At 46.3% G+C, this 21,881-nt stretch overlaps 1 protein-coding gene across 1 annotated transcript in view; it reads right to left on the bottom strand.

Moving 5' to 3' along the window:
- Window positions 1-21,881, bottom strand: part of dlec1 (DLEC1 cilia and flagella associated protein) — a 117,177-nt gene that overhangs the window by 63,805 nt on the left and 31,491 nt on the right. Inside the window, exons 11-21 of the mRNA XM_082966029.1 lie at window positions 20,597-20,733; window positions 18,100-18,192; window positions 17,832-17,922; window positions 16,888-17,050; window positions 14,557-14,749; window positions 13,864-14,085; window positions 12,954-13,047; window positions 5,673-5,803; window positions 4,643-5,035; window positions 4,312-4,442; window positions 1,414-1,567 (exon numbers count right to left, since the gene is read on the bottom strand). Coding sequence (XP_082822155.1) covers window positions 1,414-1,567; window positions 4,312-4,442; window positions 4,643-5,035; window positions 5,673-5,803; window positions 12,954-13,047; window positions 13,864-14,085; window positions 14,557-14,749; window positions 16,888-17,050; window positions 17,832-17,922; window positions 18,100-18,192; window positions 20,597-20,733 — 1,802 coding nt within the window. The remainder of the gene's footprint in view (window positions 1-1,413; window positions 1,568-4,311; window positions 4,443-4,642; window positions 5,036-5,672; window positions 5,804-12,953; window positions 13,048-13,863; window positions 14,086-14,556; window positions 14,750-16,887; window positions 17,051-17,831; window positions 17,923-18,099; window positions 18,193-20,596; window positions 20,734-21,881) is intronic.

Raw genomic sequence — 21,881 nt, forward strand, 5'->3', positions numbered from 1 at the left:
GTCCAGGTGTAGTGAACAGGTAGATGACCCACCATGGTTCAGGTGTAGTGAACAGGTAGATGACCCACCATGGTCCAGGTGTAGTGAACAGGTAGATGACCCACCATGGTCCAGGTGTAGTGAACAGGTAGATGGTAGATGACCCACCATGGTTCAGGTGTAGTGAACAGGTAGATGACCCACCATGGTTCAGGTGTAGTGAACAGGTAGATGGTAGATGACCCACCATGGTTCAGGTGTAGTGAACAGGTAGATGACCCACCATGGTTCAGGTGTAGTGAACAGGTAGATGACCCACCATGGTCCAGGTGTAGTGAACAGGTAGATGACCCACCATGGTTCAGGTGTAGTGAACAGGTAGATGGTAGATGACCCACCATGGTCCAGGTGTAGTGAACAGGTAGATGACCCACCATGGTCCAGGTGTAGTGAACAGGTAGATGAACCACCATGGTCCAGGTGTAGTGAACAGGTAGATGACCCACCATGGTTCAGGTGTAGTGAACAGGTAGATGACCCACCATGGTTCAGGTGTAGTGAACAGGTAGATGACCCACCATGGTTCAGGTGTAGTGAACAGGTAGATGACCTACCATGGTCCAGGTGTAGTGAACAGGTAGATGGTAGATGTCCCACCATGGTTCAGGTGTAGTGAACAGGTAGATGACCCACCATGGTTCAGGTGTAGTGAACAGGTAGATGACCCACCATGGTTCAGGTGTAGTGAACAGGTAGATGACCTACCATGGTCCAGGTGTAGTGAACAGGTAGATGACCCACCATGGTTCAGGTGTAGTGAACAGGTAGATGACCCACCATGGTTCAGGTGTAGTGAACAGGTAGATGACCCACCATGGTTCAGGTGTAGTGAACAGGTAGATGACCCACCATGGTTCAGGTGTAGTGAACAGGTAGATGACCCACCATGGTTCAGGTGTAGTGAACAGGTAGATGACCCACCATGGTCCAGGTGTAGTGAACAGGTAGATGACCTACCATGGTTCAGGTGTAGTGAACAGGTAGATGACCCACCATGGTCCAGGTGTAGTGAACAGGTAGATGACCCACCATGGTCCAGGTGTAGTGAACAGGTAGATGACCCACCATGGTTCAGGTGTAGTGAACAGGTAGATGGTAGATGACCCACCATGGTTCAGGTGTAGTGAACAGGTAGATGGTAGCTGACCCACCATGGTTCAGGTGTAGTGAACAGGTAGATGACCCACCATGGTCCAGGTGTAGTGAACAGGTAGATGGTAGATGACCCACCATGGTTCAGGTGTAGTGAACAGGTAGATGACCCACCATGGTTCAGGTGTAGTGAACAGGTAGATGACCCACCATGGTTCAGGTGTAGTGAACAGGTAGATGACCCACCATGGTCCAGGTGTAGTGAACAGGTAGATGACCTACCATGGTCCAGGTGTAGCGAGCAGGCAGCAGGGTCTGGTTGATCAGGGTGATGGATCCCTGGGCAGGAACTCCGACATAGAGCTCAGAGAATACCAGATCACAGGTTAACAGACACACTTGAGGAGACTGGACATCTGCCTGCACCGACAGGTGACTGGAGAGGGGGACAGACAGGTACAAAACACAGTCACATGTAACTGCAGACAGACAGGTACAGAACTAATGTTACAGGTGATCGCAGTAAGACAGGTACTATATACAGGTACACATGAAGGACTAACATTACTTTTACAGGTGAATGGAGATAGAACCAGTACAGTTACAGGTGACAGGAGACAGGACCAGTACAGTTACAGGTGACTGGAGACAGGACCAGTACAGTTACAGGTGACTGGAGACTGGACCAGTACAGTTACAGGTGACTGGAGACAGGACCAGTACAGTTACAGGTGACTGGAGACAGGACCAGTACAGTTACAGGTGACTGGAGACAGGACCAGTACAGTTACAGGTGACTGGAGACAGGAGACAGGACCAGTACAGTTACAGGTGACAGGAGACAGGACCAGTACAGTTACAATTGACTGGAGACAGGACCAGTACAGTTACAGGTGACTGGAGACAGGACCAGTACAGTTACAGGTGACAGGAGACAGGACCAGTACAGTTACAGGTGACAGGACCAGTACAGTTACAGGAGACAGGACCAGTACAGTTACAGGTGACTGGAGACAGGAGACAGGACCAGTACAGTTACAGGTGACTGGAGACAGGACCAGTACAGTTACAGGTGACTGGAGACAGGAGACAGGACCAGTACAGTTACAGGTGACAGGAGACAGGACCAGTACAGTTACAGGTGACTGGAGACAGGAGACAGGACCAGTACAGTTACAGGTGACTGGAGACAGGACCAGTACAGTTACAGGTGACTGGAGACAGGACCAGTACAGTTACAGGAGACAGGACCAGTACAGTTACAGGTGACTGGAGACAGGACCAGTACAGTTACAGGTGACTGGAGACAGGACCAGTACAGTTACAGGTGACTGGAGACAGGACCAGTACGTTACAGCAGACAGGACCAGTACAGTTACAGGAGACAGGAGACAGGACCAGTACAGTTACAGGAGACAGGAGACAGGACCAGTACAGTTACAGGTGTCTGGAGACAGGAGACAGGACCAGTACAGTTACAGGTGACTGGAGACAGGACCAGTACAGTTACAGGTGACTGGAGACAGGAGACAGGACCAGTACAGTTACAGGTGACTGGAGACAGGAGACAGGACCAGTACAGTTACAGGTGACTGGAGACAGGACCAGTACAGTTACAGGTAACTGGAGACAGGACCAGTACAGTTACAGGTGACTGGAGACAGGACCAGTACAGTTACAGGTGACTGGAGACAGGACCAGTACAGTTACAGGTGACTGGAGACAGGACCAGTACAGTTACAGGTGACTGGAGACTGGAGACAGGACCAGTACAGTTACAGGTGACTGGACCAGTACAGTTACAGGTGACTGGAGACAGGACCAGTACAGTTACAGGTGTCTGGAGACAGGACCAGTACAGTTACAGGTGACTGGAGACAGGACCAGTACAGTTACAGGTGACTGGAGACTGGAGACAGGACCAGTACAGTTACAGGTGACTGGAGACAGGACCAGTACAGTTACAGGTAACAGGAGACAGGACCATTACAGTTACAGGTGACAGGAGACAGGACCAGTACAGTTACAGGTGACAGGAGACAGGACCAGTACAGTTACAGGTGACAGGAGACAGGACCAGTACAGTTACAGGTGACAGGAGACAGGACCAGTACAGTTACAGGAGACAGGACCAGTACAGTTACAGGTGACAGGAGACAGGACCAGTACAGTTACAGGTGACAGGAGACAGGACCAGTACAGTTACAGGTGACTGGAGACAGGACCAGTACAGTTACAGGTGACTGGAGACAGGACCAGTACAGTTACAGGTAACTGGAGACAGGACCAGTACAGTTACAGGTAACAGGAGACAGGACCAGTACAGTTACAGGTGACAGGAGACAGGACCAGTACAGTTACAGGTGACAGGAGACAGGACCAGTACAGTTACAGGTGACTGGAGACAGGACCAGTACAGTTACAGGTGACTGGAGACAGGAGACAGGACCAGTACAGTTACAGGTGACTGGAGACAGGACCAGTACAGTTACAGGAGACAGGACCAGTACAGTTACAGGTGACTGGAGACAGGACCAGTACAGTTACAGGTGACTGGAGACAGGAGACAGGACCAGTACAGTTACAGGTGACTGGAGACAGGACCAGTACAGTTACAGGAGACAGGACCAGTACAGTTACAGGTGACTGGAGACAGGACCAGTACAGTTACAGGTGACTGGAGACAGGAGACAGGACCAGTACAGTTACAGGTAACAGGAGACAGGACCAGTACAGTTACAGGTGACAGGAGACAGGACCAGTACAGTTACAGGTGACTGGAGACAGGACCAGTACAGTTACAGGAGACAGGAGACAGGACCAGTACAGTTACAGGTGACTGGAGACAGGAGACAGGACCAGTACAGTTACAGGTGACAGGAGACAGGACCAGTACAGTTACAGGTGACAGGAGACAGGACCAGTACAGTTACAGGTGACAGGAGACAGGACCAGTACAGTTACAGGTGACAGGAGACAGGACCAGTACAGTTACAGGTGACTGGAGACAGGACCAGTACAGTTACAGGTGACTGGAGACAGGACCAGTACAGTTACAGGTGACTGGAGACAGGACCAGTACAGTTACAGGTTGCTGATTCACAGATATAGATCTTGCTAGCTAATAAATGGATTTCCTAAAGGTACAATTAGTACTGAAGGCATAGGTGAAATCCTCACCATCCTTGGCCATTCTCCACAGCCAGCTCCAGCACGGTGTCAAAGTGTTGACAGACCAGGGGTTTGAAGAGGATGTCTACACTGCAGGAGGCCAGAGGGGGCAGCACTCCCTTACACGGCTGCACTGTGATCTAGCAACACAGGAGAAGAAGACAAACACCAACAGAGGACAACAATGGGACTATCAGGTCTCAGTACAAACGGACAAACTGTTGTAAAACACTGTTACCAGGGCGACCAGAGGCAATACTTCAATATTACAGTATGTGGGATATTTCAGTGTTTTACTTTAACTTACCTTTAACTTTAACTCACTTGTTAGTGTGTTTACCTGTGTGTGGTGCCTGTCTGTCGTCTCAGCCTCCCCTGGCCCCAGGCTGTCTGTCCTCTCAGCCTCCCCAGGCCCCAGGCTGTCTGTCCTCTCAGCCTCCCCTGGCCCCAGACTGTCTGTCCTCTCAGCCTCCCCTGGCCCCAGGCTGTCTGTCCTCTCAGCCTCCCCTGGCCCCAGACTGTCTGTCCTCTCAGCCTCCCCTGGCCCCAGACTGTCTGTCCTCTCAGCCTCCCCTGGCCCCAGACTGTCTGTCCTCTCAGCCTCTCCTGGCCCCAGGCTCCAGTGGGCCTCTAGATGAGTGGTGTTGGTGAGGACCATGGTGGCCTGGGTCTGGTCCCCTAGCTGCATTAGACCCAGGTCGAGGCTGGGAACACTCACGGACACCTGCGGACCCTGGAACACACCAATACACACCGGAGGAAGTACAGTTGGCGAGGTTACACAAAGTTTAACTATCAGGTAATACTCTCCAATCAAATCTCGTGTTGAGAATGACTAACTCAGCGGATGATGCCGTTTGGACAGCTATGAGTCTCTCTGAGAATGACTAACTCAGCGGATGATGTCGTTTAGACAGCTATGAGTCTCTCTGAGAATGACTAACTCAGCGGATGATGCCGTTTGGACAGCTATGATATGAGTCTCTCTGAGAATGACTAACTCAGCGGATGATGCCGTTAAGACAGCTATGATATGAGTCTCTCTGAGAATGACTAACTCAGCGGATGATGCCGTTAAGACAGCTATGATATGAGTCTCTCTGAGAATGACTAACTCAGCGGATGATGCCGTTTAGACAGCTATGAGTCTCTCTGAGAATGACTAACTCAGCGGATGATGTCGTTTAGACAGCTATGAGTCTCTCTGAGAATGACTAACTCAGCGGATGATGCCGTTTAGACAGCTATGATATGAGTCTCTCTGAGAATGACTAACTCAGCGGATGATGCCGTTTAGACAGCTATGAGTCTCTCTGAGAATGACTAACTCAGCGGATGATGCCGTTTAGACAGCTATGAGTCTCTCTCACCTTGAAGGTGACCTGTATGGCCAGAGCAACAGGTTGGTGATGGTGCTGAACATGACACAGCAGTCTGGATATGACGGCACCTGGTCGCCCTCCGGTCAGAACCAGCTCCAGGTCAAAACACTCGTTCATCTCTGGACCACAAACACACAGTCAACCAGTCAGCCAACAGTCTAATAACCAGTCAGTCTGCAGACCAGTCTACTAAACATATTAATCAGTCAGTCTACTAAAGCTACAGAGTTCTGCTGCACCTCTGCTAAATGTCTTGAAATGTATAATTCATGTTCATCTCTTAAAAACAGTTTGGCTGAATCATGTCATGTACCTATTTCCCCAGTAGGGGGCTCCACCTCTATGATGTGATCATGTCATGTACCTATTTCCCCAGCAGGGGGCTCCACCTCTATGATGTGACCATGTCATGTACCTATTTCCCCAGCAGGGGGCTCCACCTCTATGATGTGACCATGTCATGTACCTATTTCCCCAGCAGGGGGCTCCACCTCTATGATGTGACCATGTCATGTACCTATTTCCCCAGCAGGGGGCTCCACCTCTATGATGTGACCATGTCATGTACCTATTTCCCCAGCAGGGGGCTCCACCTCTATGATGTGACCCTGTCATGTACCTATTCCCCCAGCAGGGGGCTCCACCTCTGATGTGACCTCATAGAGCATGATAGAGGCCTCTAGTGGCCAAAAGGCCTTTTTAGCACAGACAGCACCATTGGCACGGACAGCGCCATTGAGGACGTCTAACATGCTTCTGCCATTTTAAAGTATTCGACTGGGTGGGGATTCCTGTGGGTTGTAGTCTCAACGGTACTGCTGTCATAGACGCTATAATGGCACAGATATAAAGATGAGTCCTCTAGTGGTAAATCCAGTCCATTTAAAAAACTGGACGCCTTTTACACTTCAGTGTTGTGATGCAAAATGCAAAGCACATAGAATTAAAAAAGTACTGTCAGATATTATTCATCCTAATCAGACAGGTTTTTTACATGGACGATACGTTGGAGATAATATAAGAAAGTACTGGAAACAATAGAATTAAATGAACAATCTGGGAAACCAGGCCAGGAATTCATAGCTGACTTTGAAAAGGCTTTTGATGAAGTACCACTGGAATGTTTTTACAGTTGAAGTGGGAAGTTTACATACACCTTAGCCAAATACATTTAAACTCAGTTTTCACAATTCCTGACATTTAATCCTAGTAACAATGTCCTGTCTTAGGTCAGTTAGGATCACCACTGTCACGTCCTGACCAGCAGAGGGAGTAGTTGTTTAGTATTGGGTCAGGACGTGGCAGAAGTTGTGTGTTGGTATTAGTTTCTAGTTGTTCTGTTTCTGTGTTAGTCTTGTGACTCCTGATCAGGAACAGCTGGATATCGTTGTTCCTGATTGGGAGTCATATATTAGGAGTGTGTTTTTCACCTGGGGTTTGTGGGTTGTTGTTTTAGCACTGCTTTATGTTAGCCTGCTAACTGTTCCTGTCGGTCTATTGTTTCTTTGTTTTTTGTGTTCATTTTATTCTAATTAAATAGAAAGATGAGCATTCACATCCCGTCTGCATTTTGGTCATCCATTCACCACGACAGCCGTTACAACCACTTTATTTTAAGAATGTGAAATGTCAGAATAATAGTAGAGAGTGATTTATTTCAGCTTTTATTTCTTCCATCACATTCCCAGTGGGTCAGAAGTTTACATACACTCAATTAGTATTTGGTAGCACTGCCTTTAAATTGTTTAACTTGGGTCAAACATTTCAGGTAGCCTTCCATAAGCTTCCCACAATAAGTTGGGTGAATTTTGGCCCATTCCTCCTGACAGAGCTGGTGTAACTGTGTCAGGTTTGTAGGCCTCCTTGCTCGCACACGCTTTTTCAGTTCTGCCCACAAATGTTCTATAGGGCTTTGTGATGGCCACTCCAATACCTTGACTTTGTTGTCCTTAAGCCAATTTTGCCACAACAATGGAAGTATGCTTGGGGTCATTGTCCATTTGGAAGACCCATTTGCGACCAAGCTTTACCTTCCTGACTAATGTCTTGAAATATATGCCACGTCCACACACATCTTTCCATCCCTCATGATGCCATCTATTTTGTGAAGTGCACCAGTCCCTCCTACAGCAAAGCACCCCCACAACATGATGCTGCCACCCCCGTGCTTCACGGTTGGGATGGTGTTCTTCGGCTTGCAAGCCTCCCTAACCCTAACCCTAACCCTCCAAACATTACAATGGTCATTATGGCCAAACAGTTCTATTTTTGTTTCATCAGACCAGAGGACATTTCTCCAAAAAGTACGATCTTTGTCCCCATGTGCAGTTGCAAACAGTAGTCTGGCTTTTTTATGGTGGTTTTGGAGCAGTGGCTTCTTCCTTGCTGAGCGGACTTTCAGGTTATGTCGATATACAGTGAGGGAAAAAAGTATTTGATCCCCTGCTGTTTTTGTACGTTTGCCCACTGACAAAGACATGATCAGTCTATAATTTTAATGGTAGGTTTATTTGAACAGTGAGAGACAGAATAACAACAAAAATATCCAGAAAAACGCATGTCAAAAATGTTATAAAATTATTTGCATTTTAATGAGGGAAATAAGTTAACTTTGGTTAAGTATTAAACTGTCAAGAGGAGTAAAACAAGGTTGTCCACTATCGGCATATCTATTTATTTTGGCCATCGAAATGTTTGCTATTAAAATCAGATCCAACAATAATATCAAGGGCCTGGAAAACTGTGGCTTAAAAACAAAGATCATTGTACACTGATGATTCATGTTTTCTTTTAAAACCACAATGTGGATTCCTGCACAGCCTCATAGAGGATCTAGATACTTTGTATATAACCTCTCTGGAATACAATCAAATGATGATCAGTATTGGATCACAAAAAAATACAACTTTTACATTACCGTGTAGTTTACCAATAAAATGGTCTGACAGTGATGTGGATATACTCGGTATCCCAAAATAAATAAATAGTCTCACTACAATTAATTTTAATAGAAAGTTGGCAAAAATAGATCATATCTTGTTACCGTGGAAAGGAAAATACCTGTCTATTAGTGGAAAAATCACCCTGATTAACTCTTTAGTCATATCCCAGTTTACCCTGATTAACTCTTTAGTCATATCCCAGTTTACCCTGATTAACTCTTTAGTCATATCCCAGTTTACCCTGATTAACTCTTTAGTCATATCCCAGTTTACCCTGATTAACTCTTTAGTCATATCCCGGTTTACCCTGATTAACTCTTTAGTCATATCCCAGTTTACCTGATTAACTCTTTAGTCATATCCCAGTTTACCTGATTAACTCTTTAGTCATATCCCAGTTTACCCTGATTAACTCTTTAGTCATATCCCAGTTTACCCTGATTAACTCTTTAGTCATATCCCGGTTCACCCTGATTAACTCTTTAGTCATATCCCAGTTTACCCTGATTAACTCTTTAGTCATATCCCAGTTTACCCTGATTACCTCTTTAGTCATATCCCAGTTTACCGATTTGCTTATGGTTTTGCCTACACCTAGCGACTTGTTTTTAAAATTATATGAGCAAAAAATATTCAATTTTACTTGGAACGGCAAGTCAGACAAAATTAAACATATTTATATTTATATAATGGCCTATTTATATAATGAATATGAATTCGGAGGGCAGAAATTATTAAATATAAAAGCATTAGACCTCTATGGTTAAAAAAATATATATATATATTTGGGGAATAATTTTATTTTTTGTATAATCTTCATAAATAGGAAGGGTGGAGTTATGTCATAGATGCAGCTAACAAAAGTATATGGAAACGTCTGCTCTCCCCAAAATTACAACCAACTAATTGCAGCATTACCGCAAAAATGGAAGAGGCAAGTGGAAAGGGGAGGAACTTGTCTGCATTAACGACCACAATTTTCGAAAGAAAATTGTGATGAATGAAAAAGTATACCAGTTTCATTTAAGGACCAGCATTTTTTACAGCTGTGCAATATAGATTGTGAACAGTTGGGAAGAGATTTCCACTGTAGCGATTCTATGGCACATGATTTATGAACTGAAACACAAAACAACATTTCATTCAAAACTTAAGAGTTTTTACATTTCAATTATTATACAAACTTCTTGCAACCAATAGAATATTATACAGAGCATTCAGAAAGTATTCAGACCTCTTGACTTTTTCCACATTTTGTTACGTTACAGCCGTATTCTAAAATGGATTAAGTAGTTTTTTCCTCATCAATCTACACACAATACCCCCTAATGACATCACAATACCCCATAAAGACATCACAATACCCCATAATGACCCCATACATTTTTGCACATTTATTAAAAATGTGAAATATCACATTTACATAAGTATTCAGACCATTTACTCAGTACTTTGTTGAAGCATCTTAGGCAGCAATTACAGCATCGAGTCTTCTTGGGTATGACGCGACAAGCTTGGCACACCTGTATATGGGGAGTTTCTCCCATTATTCTCTAAAGATCCTCTCAAGGTTGGATGGGGAGCGTCGCTGCACAGCTATTTTCAGGTCTCTCTAGAGATATTTGGTCGGGTTCAAGTCCGGGCTCTGGCTGGGCCACTCAAGGACATTCAGAGACTTGTCCTGAAGCCACTCCTGCATTGTCTTGGCTGTGTGCTTAGGGTCATTGTCCTGTTGAAAGGTGAACCTTCGCCCCAGTCTGAGGTCCTGAGCGCTCTAGAGCAGGTTTTCATCAAGGATCTCTCTGTACTTTGCTCCGTTCATCTTTCCTTTGGTCCTGACTAGTCTCCCAGTCCCTGCTGCTGAAAAACATCCCCACAGCATGATGCTGCCACCACCATGCTTCACCGTAGGGATGGTGCCAGGTTACCTCCAGATGTGATGCTTGGCGTTCAGGCCAAATAATTCAATCTTGGTTTAATCAGACCAGAGAATCTTGTTTCTCATGGTCTGAGAGTCCTTTAGGGGCCTTTTGGCAAACTCCAAGCGGACTGTCGTGCCTTCTACTGAGGAGTGGCTTCCGTCTGGCCAATCTACCATAAAGGCCTGATTGGTGGAGTGCTGCAGAGATGGTTGCCCTTCTAGAAGGTTCTCCCATCTCCACAGAGGAACTCTGGAGCTCTGTCAGTCAGAGTGACCATCGACCAAGGCCCTTCTTCCCCGATTACTCAGTTTCGCTGGGCGGCCAGCTCTAGGAAGAGTCTTGGTGGATCCAAACTTCTTCCATTTAAGTATGATGGTGTTCTTGAGGACCTTCAATGCTGCAGACATTTTTTGGTACCCTTCCCCAGATCTGTGCCTTGACACAATCCTGTCTCGGAGCTCTATGGACAATTCCTTCGACCTCATGGCTTGGTTTTTGCTCTGACATGCACTGTCAGCTGTGGGACCTTATATAGACAGGTGTGTGCCTTTCCAAATCATGTCCAATCAATTGACTTTACCACAGGTGGACTCCAATCAAGTTGTAGAAACATCTCAAGGATGATCAATGGAAACAGGATGCGCCTGACTTCAATTTCAAGTCTGAATACTTATGTAAATAACATATTTCTGTTTTACTTTTTTATAAATGAGCACAAATGTCTAAAAAACTGTTTTCACTTTGTCATTATGGGGTATTGTGTGTAGATTGATAAGGATTTTTATTTATTTCATACATTTTAGAATTAGGCTGTAACGTAACAAAATGTGGAAAAAGTCAAGGGGTCTGAATACTTTCAGAATCTCCCAAAATAGTTGGGAAGAGATTTCCGATGTAGTGATTCCATGGAACATGGTTTATGAACTGATATGCAAAATGTCGCCAGATTAAAAACAGAATTTTTCAATTTAAATTATTATACAAAATTCTTGCAACCAATAAAATGTTTATATATATATATATATATATATATATATATATATATATGTGGGGGATATAACCTTCCCAGCTCTGCAGATGTTGCTGTGAGGAGGCAGAGTCATTAGATTGTTTGTTTTGGTACTGTCCATATGTAGCTCGTTTTTGTTCGCAGGTCCAGGAATGGATGAAGTATTGCAACATTACCTTGAACTAACGCTGCAGATAGCACTGCTGGGTGATTTGAAAAGTCATAGTCAATCGATCAATTATATAATAATACTCTTAGCAAAATGTTGATCTTTAATTTACAATCTGTAGAAACTATAAGAATATAAAGGTTCAGACCTTTTGTGAAACATCACAGCACAGTTGAAAAATAAATGGCAAATACAAATCAAACCTAGATGGTGTCAAGAGATAGATGGGAGGGGTTGAGCGGAGCTGAAGGATGGGGACTGGGTGGTGTTAAGAGATAGATGGGAGGGGTTGAACGGAGCTGAAGGATGGGGACTGGGTGGTGTTAAGAGATAGATGGGAGGGGTTGAGTGGAGCTGAAGGATGGGGACTGGGTGGTGTTAAGAGATAGATGGGAGGGGTTGAATGGAGCTGAAGGATGGGGACTGGGTGGTGTTAAGAGATAGATGGGAGGGGTTGAGTGGAGCTGAAGGATGGGGACTGGGTGGTGTTAAGAGATAGATGGGAGGTGTTGAATGGAGCTGAAGGATGGGGACTGGGTGGTGTTAAGAGATAGATGGGAGGGGTTGAACGGAGCTGAAGGATGGGGACTGGGTGGTGTTAAGAGATAGATGGGAGGGGTTGAGTGGAGCTGAAGGATGGGGACTGGGTGGTGTTAAGAGATAGATGGGAGGGGTTGAACGGAGCTGAAGGATGGGGACTGGGTGGTGTTAAGAGATAGATGGGAGGGGTTGAACGGAGCTGAAGGATGGGGACTGGGTGGTGTTAAGAGATAGATGGGAGGGGTTGAGTGGAGCTGAAGGATGGGGACTGGGTGGTGTTAAGAGATAGATGGGAGGGGTTGAACGGAGCTGAAGGATGGGGACTGGGTGGTGTTAAGAGATAGATGGGAGGTGTTGAATGGAGCTGAAGGATGGGGACTGGGTGGTGTTAAGAGATAGATGGGAGGTGTTGAATGGAGCTGAAGGATGGGGACTGGGTGGTGTTAAGAGATAGATGGGAGGGGTTGAATGGAGCTGAAGGATGGGGACTAAAAAATAGATTGTGTCCATAAAATGTATAAACTGGAAGTTTACGCCCAAGTGTTGTTGTTCATTAGTTTACTCCCATTAGGGGAGGGATGGTAGGGTTTGGGGGAAATAATAAAGGAAAAATATCTATATATATATACACATATATGTTATTTATAAACTGGCCTCCATTTATCTGTGTGTGACCATGATGTGTACCTATTTCCCCAGCAGGTGGCTCCACCTCCATGATGTGACAGTCACCGCTCCTCTCCCAATGGAAGGAGATTCTGGATCTGCTGTTGTTCCACATCTGAAGAGACAAAGATTACTGGTACCATGCTGGTCTGGAGAACAGACCATCAGAGACTACTGGTACCATACTGGTCTGGAGAAGAGAACAGAGACTACTGGTACCATACTGGTCTGGAGAAGAGAACAGAGACTACTGGTACCATACTGGTCTGGACAACAGACCATCAGAGACGACTGGTACCATGCTGGTCTGGAGAACAGAGACTACTGGTACCATGCTGGTCTGGAGAACAGAGACTACTGGTACCATGCTGGTCTGGAGAACAGACCATCAGAGCCTACTGGTACCATGCTGGTCTGGAGAACAGACCATCAGAGACTACTGGTACCATGCTGGTCTGGAGAAGAGAACAGAGACTACTGGTACCATGCTGGTCTGGAGAACAGACCATCAGAGCCTACTGGTACCATGCTGGTCTGGAGAAGAGAACAGAGACTACTGGTACCATGCTGGTCTGGAGAAGAGAACAGAGACTACTGGTACCATGCTGGTCTGGAGAACAGACCATCAGAGGCTACTGGTACCAGGCTGGTCTGGAGAAGAGAACAGAGACTACTGGTACCATGCTGGTCTGGAGAACAGACCATCAGAGGCTACTGGTACCAGGCTGGTCTGGAGAAGAGAACAGAGACTACTGGTACCATGCTGGTCTGGAGAAGAGAACAGAGACTACTCTACTTACCCTGTGGGCAAAGACATCACCAGTTTACCAACTGCTTGCAATTTGGATGTAAGCGCGTCACTTGGCCATTTTGCCCACTGGGTAAACATAAAGTATCTTGTTGATGTAGTATAATAAGTGATGTACATTACCTTGAACCTCCTGCGGACGGTGGTTCCTATGAACACCTCTCCAGGGATATGAATAGAGTAAGGCTCCAGCAGGACCTGGTAGGCCTGGGTCGACCCTTTGACCTCGATCTCCATGACAATCACATCGTTCACCTTGGGGGCGGTGTCCAAGGGTTCATCCTCACTGGGCAGCTCTGGGACGTCCCTCACGACCAGGTGACACACACTGTGGTAGTCCATCAACTGGATAAAACACACATCAACCTTTACATCACTGATGCACCTAGTGAATCACACCCTACAGCTACTTATGGTCCTGTCGAGTTAGAGGTCAGAGGTTACCTGCTGGGGCTGGTATGTAAGGAGGAACTCACGGTCCTGTCAGGTTAGAGGTCAGAGGTTACCTGCTGGGGCTGGTATGTAAGGAGGAACTCATGGTCCTGTCGGGTTAGAGGTCAGAGGTTACCTGCTGGGGCTGGTATGTAAGGAGGAACTCACGGTCCTGTCGGGTTAGAGGTCAGAGGTTACCTGCTGGGGCTGGTATGTAAGGAGGAACTCACGGTCCTGTCGGGTTAGAGGTCAGAGGTTACCTGCTGGGGCTGGTATGTAAGGAGGAACTCACGGTCCTGTCGGGTTAGAGGTCAGAGGTTTCCTGCTGGGGCTGGTATGTAAGGAGGAACTCACGGTAATGTCGGGTTAGAGGTCAGAGGTTACCTGCTGGGGCTGGTATGTAAGGAGGAACTCATGGTCCTGTAGGGGGGTTAGCAGGCCGGAGGCGGGGCTGACGTGGAACACGTCGTCATTGGCCAAGTGGTACTGGATGTGGGCGGGGTCAGGGATCTCCCCAGGGAGGAGGGGCTGCAAGTTGGGCTGCATGATCTGCCAATGGAACGCCAGCTCCAAGTGACTGACACACAGACAGAGACAGACAGACAGACATACAGACAGACAGACAGACAGACAGACAGACAGACAGACAGACAGACAGACAGACAGACAGACAGACAGACAGACAGACAGACAGACAGACAGACAGACAGACAGACAGACAGACAGACAGACAGACAGAGTAGAAACAGACAGAGAGAGAGAGTAGAAACAGACAGACAGACAGACAGACAGACAGACAGACAGACAGACAGACAGACAGACAGACAGACAGAGTAGAAACAGACAGAGAGAGAGAGTAGAAACAGAGAGACAGAGAGGGGAAAAAAGGTGAGTAATACATCTAAAGAAAAAGTATTCTACAGAAAGAGAGATTTCTGCAAACATCTACAGAAACATATGGATCAGATCTGAAACATTACATTTGGAAAGGGGTTCTAAGTGTTTAAGGTTAGGGGTTAGGGTTAGGGGTTAGGGTAAGGGTTAGGGGTTAGGGTTGAGGTTAGGGGTTGGGGTTAGGGTCAGCTTTGATCTAACTTTACTAAACCAGCACCATCTGTCATAACTGTTGCTGTGTTGAATTGACCAAATCGCAGGCGGAATGTGGATACTCATCTTTTTAATATTTTAGAGCAAAGTATACACAGAAAACAATAAACACAAACGACTCCAGACAGGCTAACAGGCTACTTACAAAATCATAGCAGTGTTAACACAACCACCCACAAACCCAAGTGACAAACATACTCCTAAATATATGACTCCCAATCAGGAACAACGATAACCAGCTGTCCCTGATCGGGAGCCACACAGACCCACATAGAAACACAACGCCCAGAACAAACATACACAAACATCTTCTGCCACGTCCTGACCAAAATACTACACAACTACACCCTCTGCTGGTCAGGACGTGACACCATCATGTTCTGTTTAAACATTAAGGCCCAGGGAGGTGAGGTATATGCCGTTATAAACTGGGTGGTTAGGGGTTAGGGTTAGGAGTTGGAGGTTAAGGGTTAGGGTAAGGGTAAGGGTTAGGGGTTAGGGTAAGGGGTTTAGGGTAAGGGTTAGGGTTAGGGTAAGGGTTAGGGGTTAGGGTAAGGGTTAGGGTAAGGGTTAGGGTAAGGTTTAGGGGTTAGGGGTAAGGGTTAGGGGTTAGGGTAAGGGTTAGGGGTTAAAGTAAGGGTTAGGGGTTAGGTTAAGGGTTAGGGGTTAGGGGTTAGAGGTTAGGGTAAGGGTTAGGGGTTAGGGTAAGGGGTTAGGGTTAGGTTAGGGGTTAGAGGTTAGGGTTAGAGGTTAGGGGTTAGGGTAAGGGGTTAGGGTTGGGTTAGGGGTTAGAGGTTAGGGTAAGGGTAAGGGTTAGGGGTAAGGGTTAGGGGTTAGGGTTAGGGTAAGGGTTAGGGGTTAGGTTAAGGGTTAGGGGTTAGGGGTTAGGGTAAGGGTTAGGGGTTAGGGTAAGGGTTAGGGTAAGGTTTAGGGGTTAGGGTAAGGGTTAGGGGTTAGGTTAAGGGTTAGGGGTTAGGGGTTAGGGTAAGGGTTAGGGGTTAGGGTAAGGGTTAGGGTAAGGTTTAGGGGTTAGGGTAAGGGTTAGGGGTTTAGGGTTAGAGGTTAGGGTAAGGGTAAGGGTTAGGGTAAGGGTTAGGGGTTTAGGGTAAGGGTTAGGGGTTAGGGGTAAGGGTTAGGGGTTAGGGTAAGGGGTTAAAGTAAGGGTTAGGGGTTAGGGTAAGGGGTTAGGGGTTAGAGGTTAGGGTAAGGGTTAGGGGTTAGGGTAAGGGGTTAGGGTTAGGGGTTAGAGGTTAGGGTAAGGGGTTAGGGTTAGGTTAGGGGTTAGGGGTAAGGGTTAGGGGTTAGGGTTAGGGTAAGGGTTAGGGGTTAGGGTTAGGTTAGGGGTTAGAGGTTAGGTTAGGGGTTAGAGGTTAGGGTAAGGGTTAGGGGTTAGGGGTTAGGGTAAGGGTTAGGGGTTAGAGGTTAGGGTTAGGGTAAGGGTTAGGGGTTAGAGGTTAGGTTAGGGGTTAGAGGTTAGGGTAAGGGTTAGGGGGTTAGGGTAAGGGTTAGGGGTTAGGGTTAGAGGTTAGGGGTTAGGGGTTAGAGGTTAGGGGTTAGGGTAAGGATAAGAGTTAGGGGTTAGGGGTTAGGGCAGGTAGCTGGTCTTACGTGTTGTTCCTGATGGTGAGGGTCCTCTGTTGGACGGAGTGAGGGTTGGCAGGGGGGAAGCGGACAGAGTGTTCAGCTGTGACGTCACAGAGTTCTCCGAGAGCAGGGACCTCTTCTTCCCCAGACACACAGACCAGCTCCAGACCTATCAGCTGGCCCTGACCTGGAAACAGATACACACCAGCTCCAGACCTATCAGCTGACCCTGACCTGGAAACAGATACACACCAGCTCCAGACCTATCAGCTGACCCTGACCTGGAAACAGATACACACCAGCTCTACACCTATCAGCTGACCTGGAGACAGATACACACCAGCTCTACACCTATCAGCTGACCCTGACCTGGAAACAGATACACACCAGCTCTATACCTATCAGCTGGCCCTGACCTGGAGACAGATACACACCAGCTCTACACCTATCAGCTGGCCCTGACCTGGAAACAGATACACACCAGCTCTACACCTATCAGCTGACCCTGACCTGGAAACAGATACACACCAGCTCTACACCTATCAGCTGACCTGGAGACAGATACACACCAGCTCTACACCTATCAGCTGGCCCTGACCTGGAAACAGATACACACCAGCTCTACACCTATCAGCTGACCCTGACCTGGAAACAGATACACACCAGCTCTACACCTATCAGCTGACCTGGAGACAGATACACACCAGCTCTACACCTATCAGCTGACCCTGACCTGGAAACAGATACACACCAGCTCTACACCTATCAGCTGACCTGGAGACAGATACACACCAGCTCTACACCTATCAGCTGGCCCTGACCTGGAAACAGATACACACCAGCTCTACACCTATCAGCTGACCTGGAGACAGATACACACCAGCTCTACACCTATCAGCTGACCCTGACCTGGAAACAGATACACACCAGCTCTACACCTATCAGCTGACCTGGAGACAGATACACACCTTGTACAGTGATGTCTTTGACCTGGCAGTTGTCACATACTATGGTGAAGACCTGGGAGCAACTATCTGCCAACGTTGGGAAGAACACCACCTGGGACATGACACACACACACACACACACACACACACACACACACACACACACACACACACACACACACACACACACACACACACACACACACACACAGCTTATCAGTGCAGACAAAGTTCTTGAACTACCTGACTTTAGAGGCTGTGATAAGACCTAAATGGCTGATTGACTCACCTCCACCACTGTAGTCTGGCCAGGCTGCAGCTCAAACAGGGAGGGGCTGACTGCAAATGGGGGCTCCTCAGCAAAGCTGGCAGTCACTACAGACTGGCAGGGAGAGAACAAGAATTAATACAGACTGGCAGGGAGAGAACAAGAATTAATACAGACTGGCAGGGAGAGAACAAGAATTAATACAGACTGGCAGGGAGAGAACAATAATTAATACAGACTGGCAGGGAGAGAACAAGAATTAATACAGACTGGCAGGGAGAGAACAAGAATTAATACAGACTGGCAGGGAGAGAACAAGAATTAATACAGACTGGCAGGGAGAGAACAATAATTAATACAGACTGGCAGGGAGAGAACAAGAATTAATACAGACTAGCAGGGAGAAATTAATAATTTCTGTTATACAGACCATAATATAACCCCGTCCTACAGACCATAATATAACCCTGTCCTACAGACCATAATATAACCCTGTCCTACAGACCATAATATAACCCTGTCCTACAGACCATAATATAACCCTGTCCTACAGACCATAATATAACCCCGTCCTACAGACCATAATATAACCCCGTCCTACAGACCATAATATAACCCTGTCCTACAGACCATAATATAACCCTGTGCCTACCAGACCATAATATAACCCTGTCGCTACAGACCATAATATAACCCCGTCACTACAGACCATAATATAACCCCGTCCTACAGACCATAATATAACCCTGTGCTACAGACCATAATATAACCCTGTCCTACAGACCATAATATAACCCTGTCCTACAGACCATAATATAACCCCGTCCTACAGACCATAATATAACCCTGTGCTACAGACCATCATATAACCCTGTCCTACAGACCATAATATAACCCCGTCCTACAGACCATAATATAACCCTGTGCTACAGACCATAATATAACCCTGTCCTACAGACCATAATATAACCCTGTCCTACAGACCATAATATAACCCCGTCCTACAGACCATAATATAACCCTGTGCTACAGACCATAATATAACCCTGTGCTACAGACCATAATATAACCCTGTCCTACAGACCATAATATAACCCTGTCCTACAGACCATAATATAACCCTGTCCTACAGACCATAATATAACCCTGTGCTACAGACCATAATATAACCCTGTGCTACAGACCATAATATAACCCTGTCCTACAGACCATAATATAACCCCGTCCTACAGACCATAATATAACCCCGTCCTACAGACCATAATATAACCCCGTCCTACAGACCATAATATAACCCTGTCCTACAGACCATAATATAACCCCGTCCTACAGACCATAATATAACCCTGTCCTACAGACCATAATATAACCCCGTCCTACAGACCATAATATAACCCCGTCCTACAGACCATAATATAAGCCTGTCCTACAGACCATAATATAACCCTGTGCTACAGACCATAATATAACCCTGTGCTACAGACCATAATATAACCCTGTCCTACAGACCATAATATAACCCCGTCCTACAGACCATAATATAACCCCGTCCTACAGACCATAATATAACCCCGTCCTACAGACCATAATATAACCCCGTCCTACAGACCATAATATAACCCCGTCCTACAGACCATAATATAACCCTGTGCTACAGACCATAATATAACCCTGTGCTACAGACCATAATATAACCCTGTCCTACAGACCATAATATAACCCTGTCCTACAGACCATAATATAACCCTGTCCTACAGACCATAATATAACCCTGTCCTACAGACCATAATATAACCCTGTCCTACAGACCATAATATAACCCCGTCCTACAGACCATAATATAACCCCGTCCTACAGACCATAATATAACCCCGTCCTACAGACCATAATATAACCCCGTCCTACAGACCATAATATAACCCCGTCCTACAGACAGATGGAGGTAATTTTTCACCTTCTAACCTTTGACCTCCAACCCTAAGACCCTAACCCAGAGGTGAATGTATTTACCCTTTGACCCTAACCCAGAGGAGAATGTATTTACCCTTTGACCCTAACACCCTAACCCAGAGGAGAATGTATTTACCCTTTGACCCTAACACCCTAACCCAGAGGTGAATGTATTTACCCTTTGACCCTAACACCCTAACCCAGAGGTGATTTTATTTACCCTTTGACCTTTGACCCTAACACCCTAACCCAGAGGTGAATGTATTTACCCTTTGACCCTAACACCCTAACCCAGAGGTGAATGTATTTACCCTTTGACCCTAACACCCTAACCCAGAGGTGAATGTATTTACCCTCTAACCCTAACCCAGAGGTGAATGTATTTACCCTTTGACCTTTGACCCTAACACCCTAACCCAGAGGTGATTGTATTTACCCTTTGACCTTTGACCCTAACACCCTAACCCAGAGGTGAATGTATTTACCCTCTAACCCTAACCCAGAGGTGAATGTATTTACCCTTTGACCTTTGACCCTAAGACCCCAACCCAGAGGTGATTGTATTTACCCTGATGTTGGAGGCGGGCCACTGTCTCCGGGGGAGGATACAGAAGGTTCCACCACTGAGGCCCTCGTTACAACACAGGAACTGTCCGAACTTCACCCCTCCTACCAGACAGTAGCCACAGTCCAGAACACTGGGCACTGGGCGGAAACAAGACAGAGGGACAAACCAAGTCAGGACGCAAAAGGCTGTGTGGTAGAATGAGCTCAATCACTAACTAAGTACACTTTTCATTCTGTTTTCAATTTTGTTTAGGTAACATTCAAGGGTTAGAGGTGTACAGCATTAGGCTACGCTATACAGAGCTATCAGTAGCATTAGGCTACGCTATAAAGAGCTATCAGTTTGGTTAGAGGTGTACAGCATTAAGCTACGCTATAGAGAGCTATCAGTAGCATTAGGCTACGCTATACAGAGCTATCAGTTTGGTTAGAGGTGTACAGCATTAGGCTACGCTATACAGAGCTATCAGTAGCATTAGGCTACGCTATACCGAGCTATCAGTTTGGTTAGAGGTGTACAGAATTAGGTTACGCTATACAGAGCTATCAGTAGCATTAGGCTACGCTATACAGAGCTATCAGTTTGGTTAAAGGTGTACAGCATTAGGCAACGCTATACAGAGCTATCAGTTTGGTTAGAGGTGTACAGCATTAGGCTACGCTATACAGAGCTATCAGTAGCATTAGGCTACGTTATACAGAGCTATCAGTTTGGTTAGAGGTGTAGAGCATTAGGCTACGCTATACAGAGCTATCAGTAGCATTAGGCTACGCTATACAGAGCTATCAGTTTGGTTAGAGGTGTACAGCATTAGGCTACGCTATACAGAGCTATCAGTTTGGTTAGTGGTGTACAGCATTAGGCTACGCTATACAGAGCTATCAGTAGCATTAGGCTACGCTATACAGAGCTATCAGTTTGGTTAGTGGTGTACAGCATTAGGCTACGCTATACAGAGCTATCAGTAGCATTAGGCTACGCTATACAGAGCTATCAGTTTGGTTAGAGGTGTAGAGCATTAGGCTACGCTATACAGAGCTATCAGTAGCATTAGGCTACGCTATACAGAGCTATCAGTTTGGTTAGAGGTGTACAGCATTAGGCTACGCTATACAGAGCTATTAGTTTGGTTAGTGGTGTACAGCATTAGGCTACGCTATACAGAGCTATCAGTAGCATTAGGCTACGCTATACAGAGCTATCAGTTTGGTTAGTGGTGTACAGCATTAGGCTATGCTATACAGAGCTATCAGTAGCATTAGACTACGCTATACAGAGCTATCAG

This window comes from Salmo salar, chromosome 19 (assembly GCF_965601325.2).
Source record: "Salmo salar chromosome 19, fSalSal1, whole genome shotgun sequence".
Taxonomy (NCBI): Eukaryota; Metazoa; Chordata; class Actinopteri; order Salmoniformes; family Salmonidae; genus Salmo; species Salmo salar.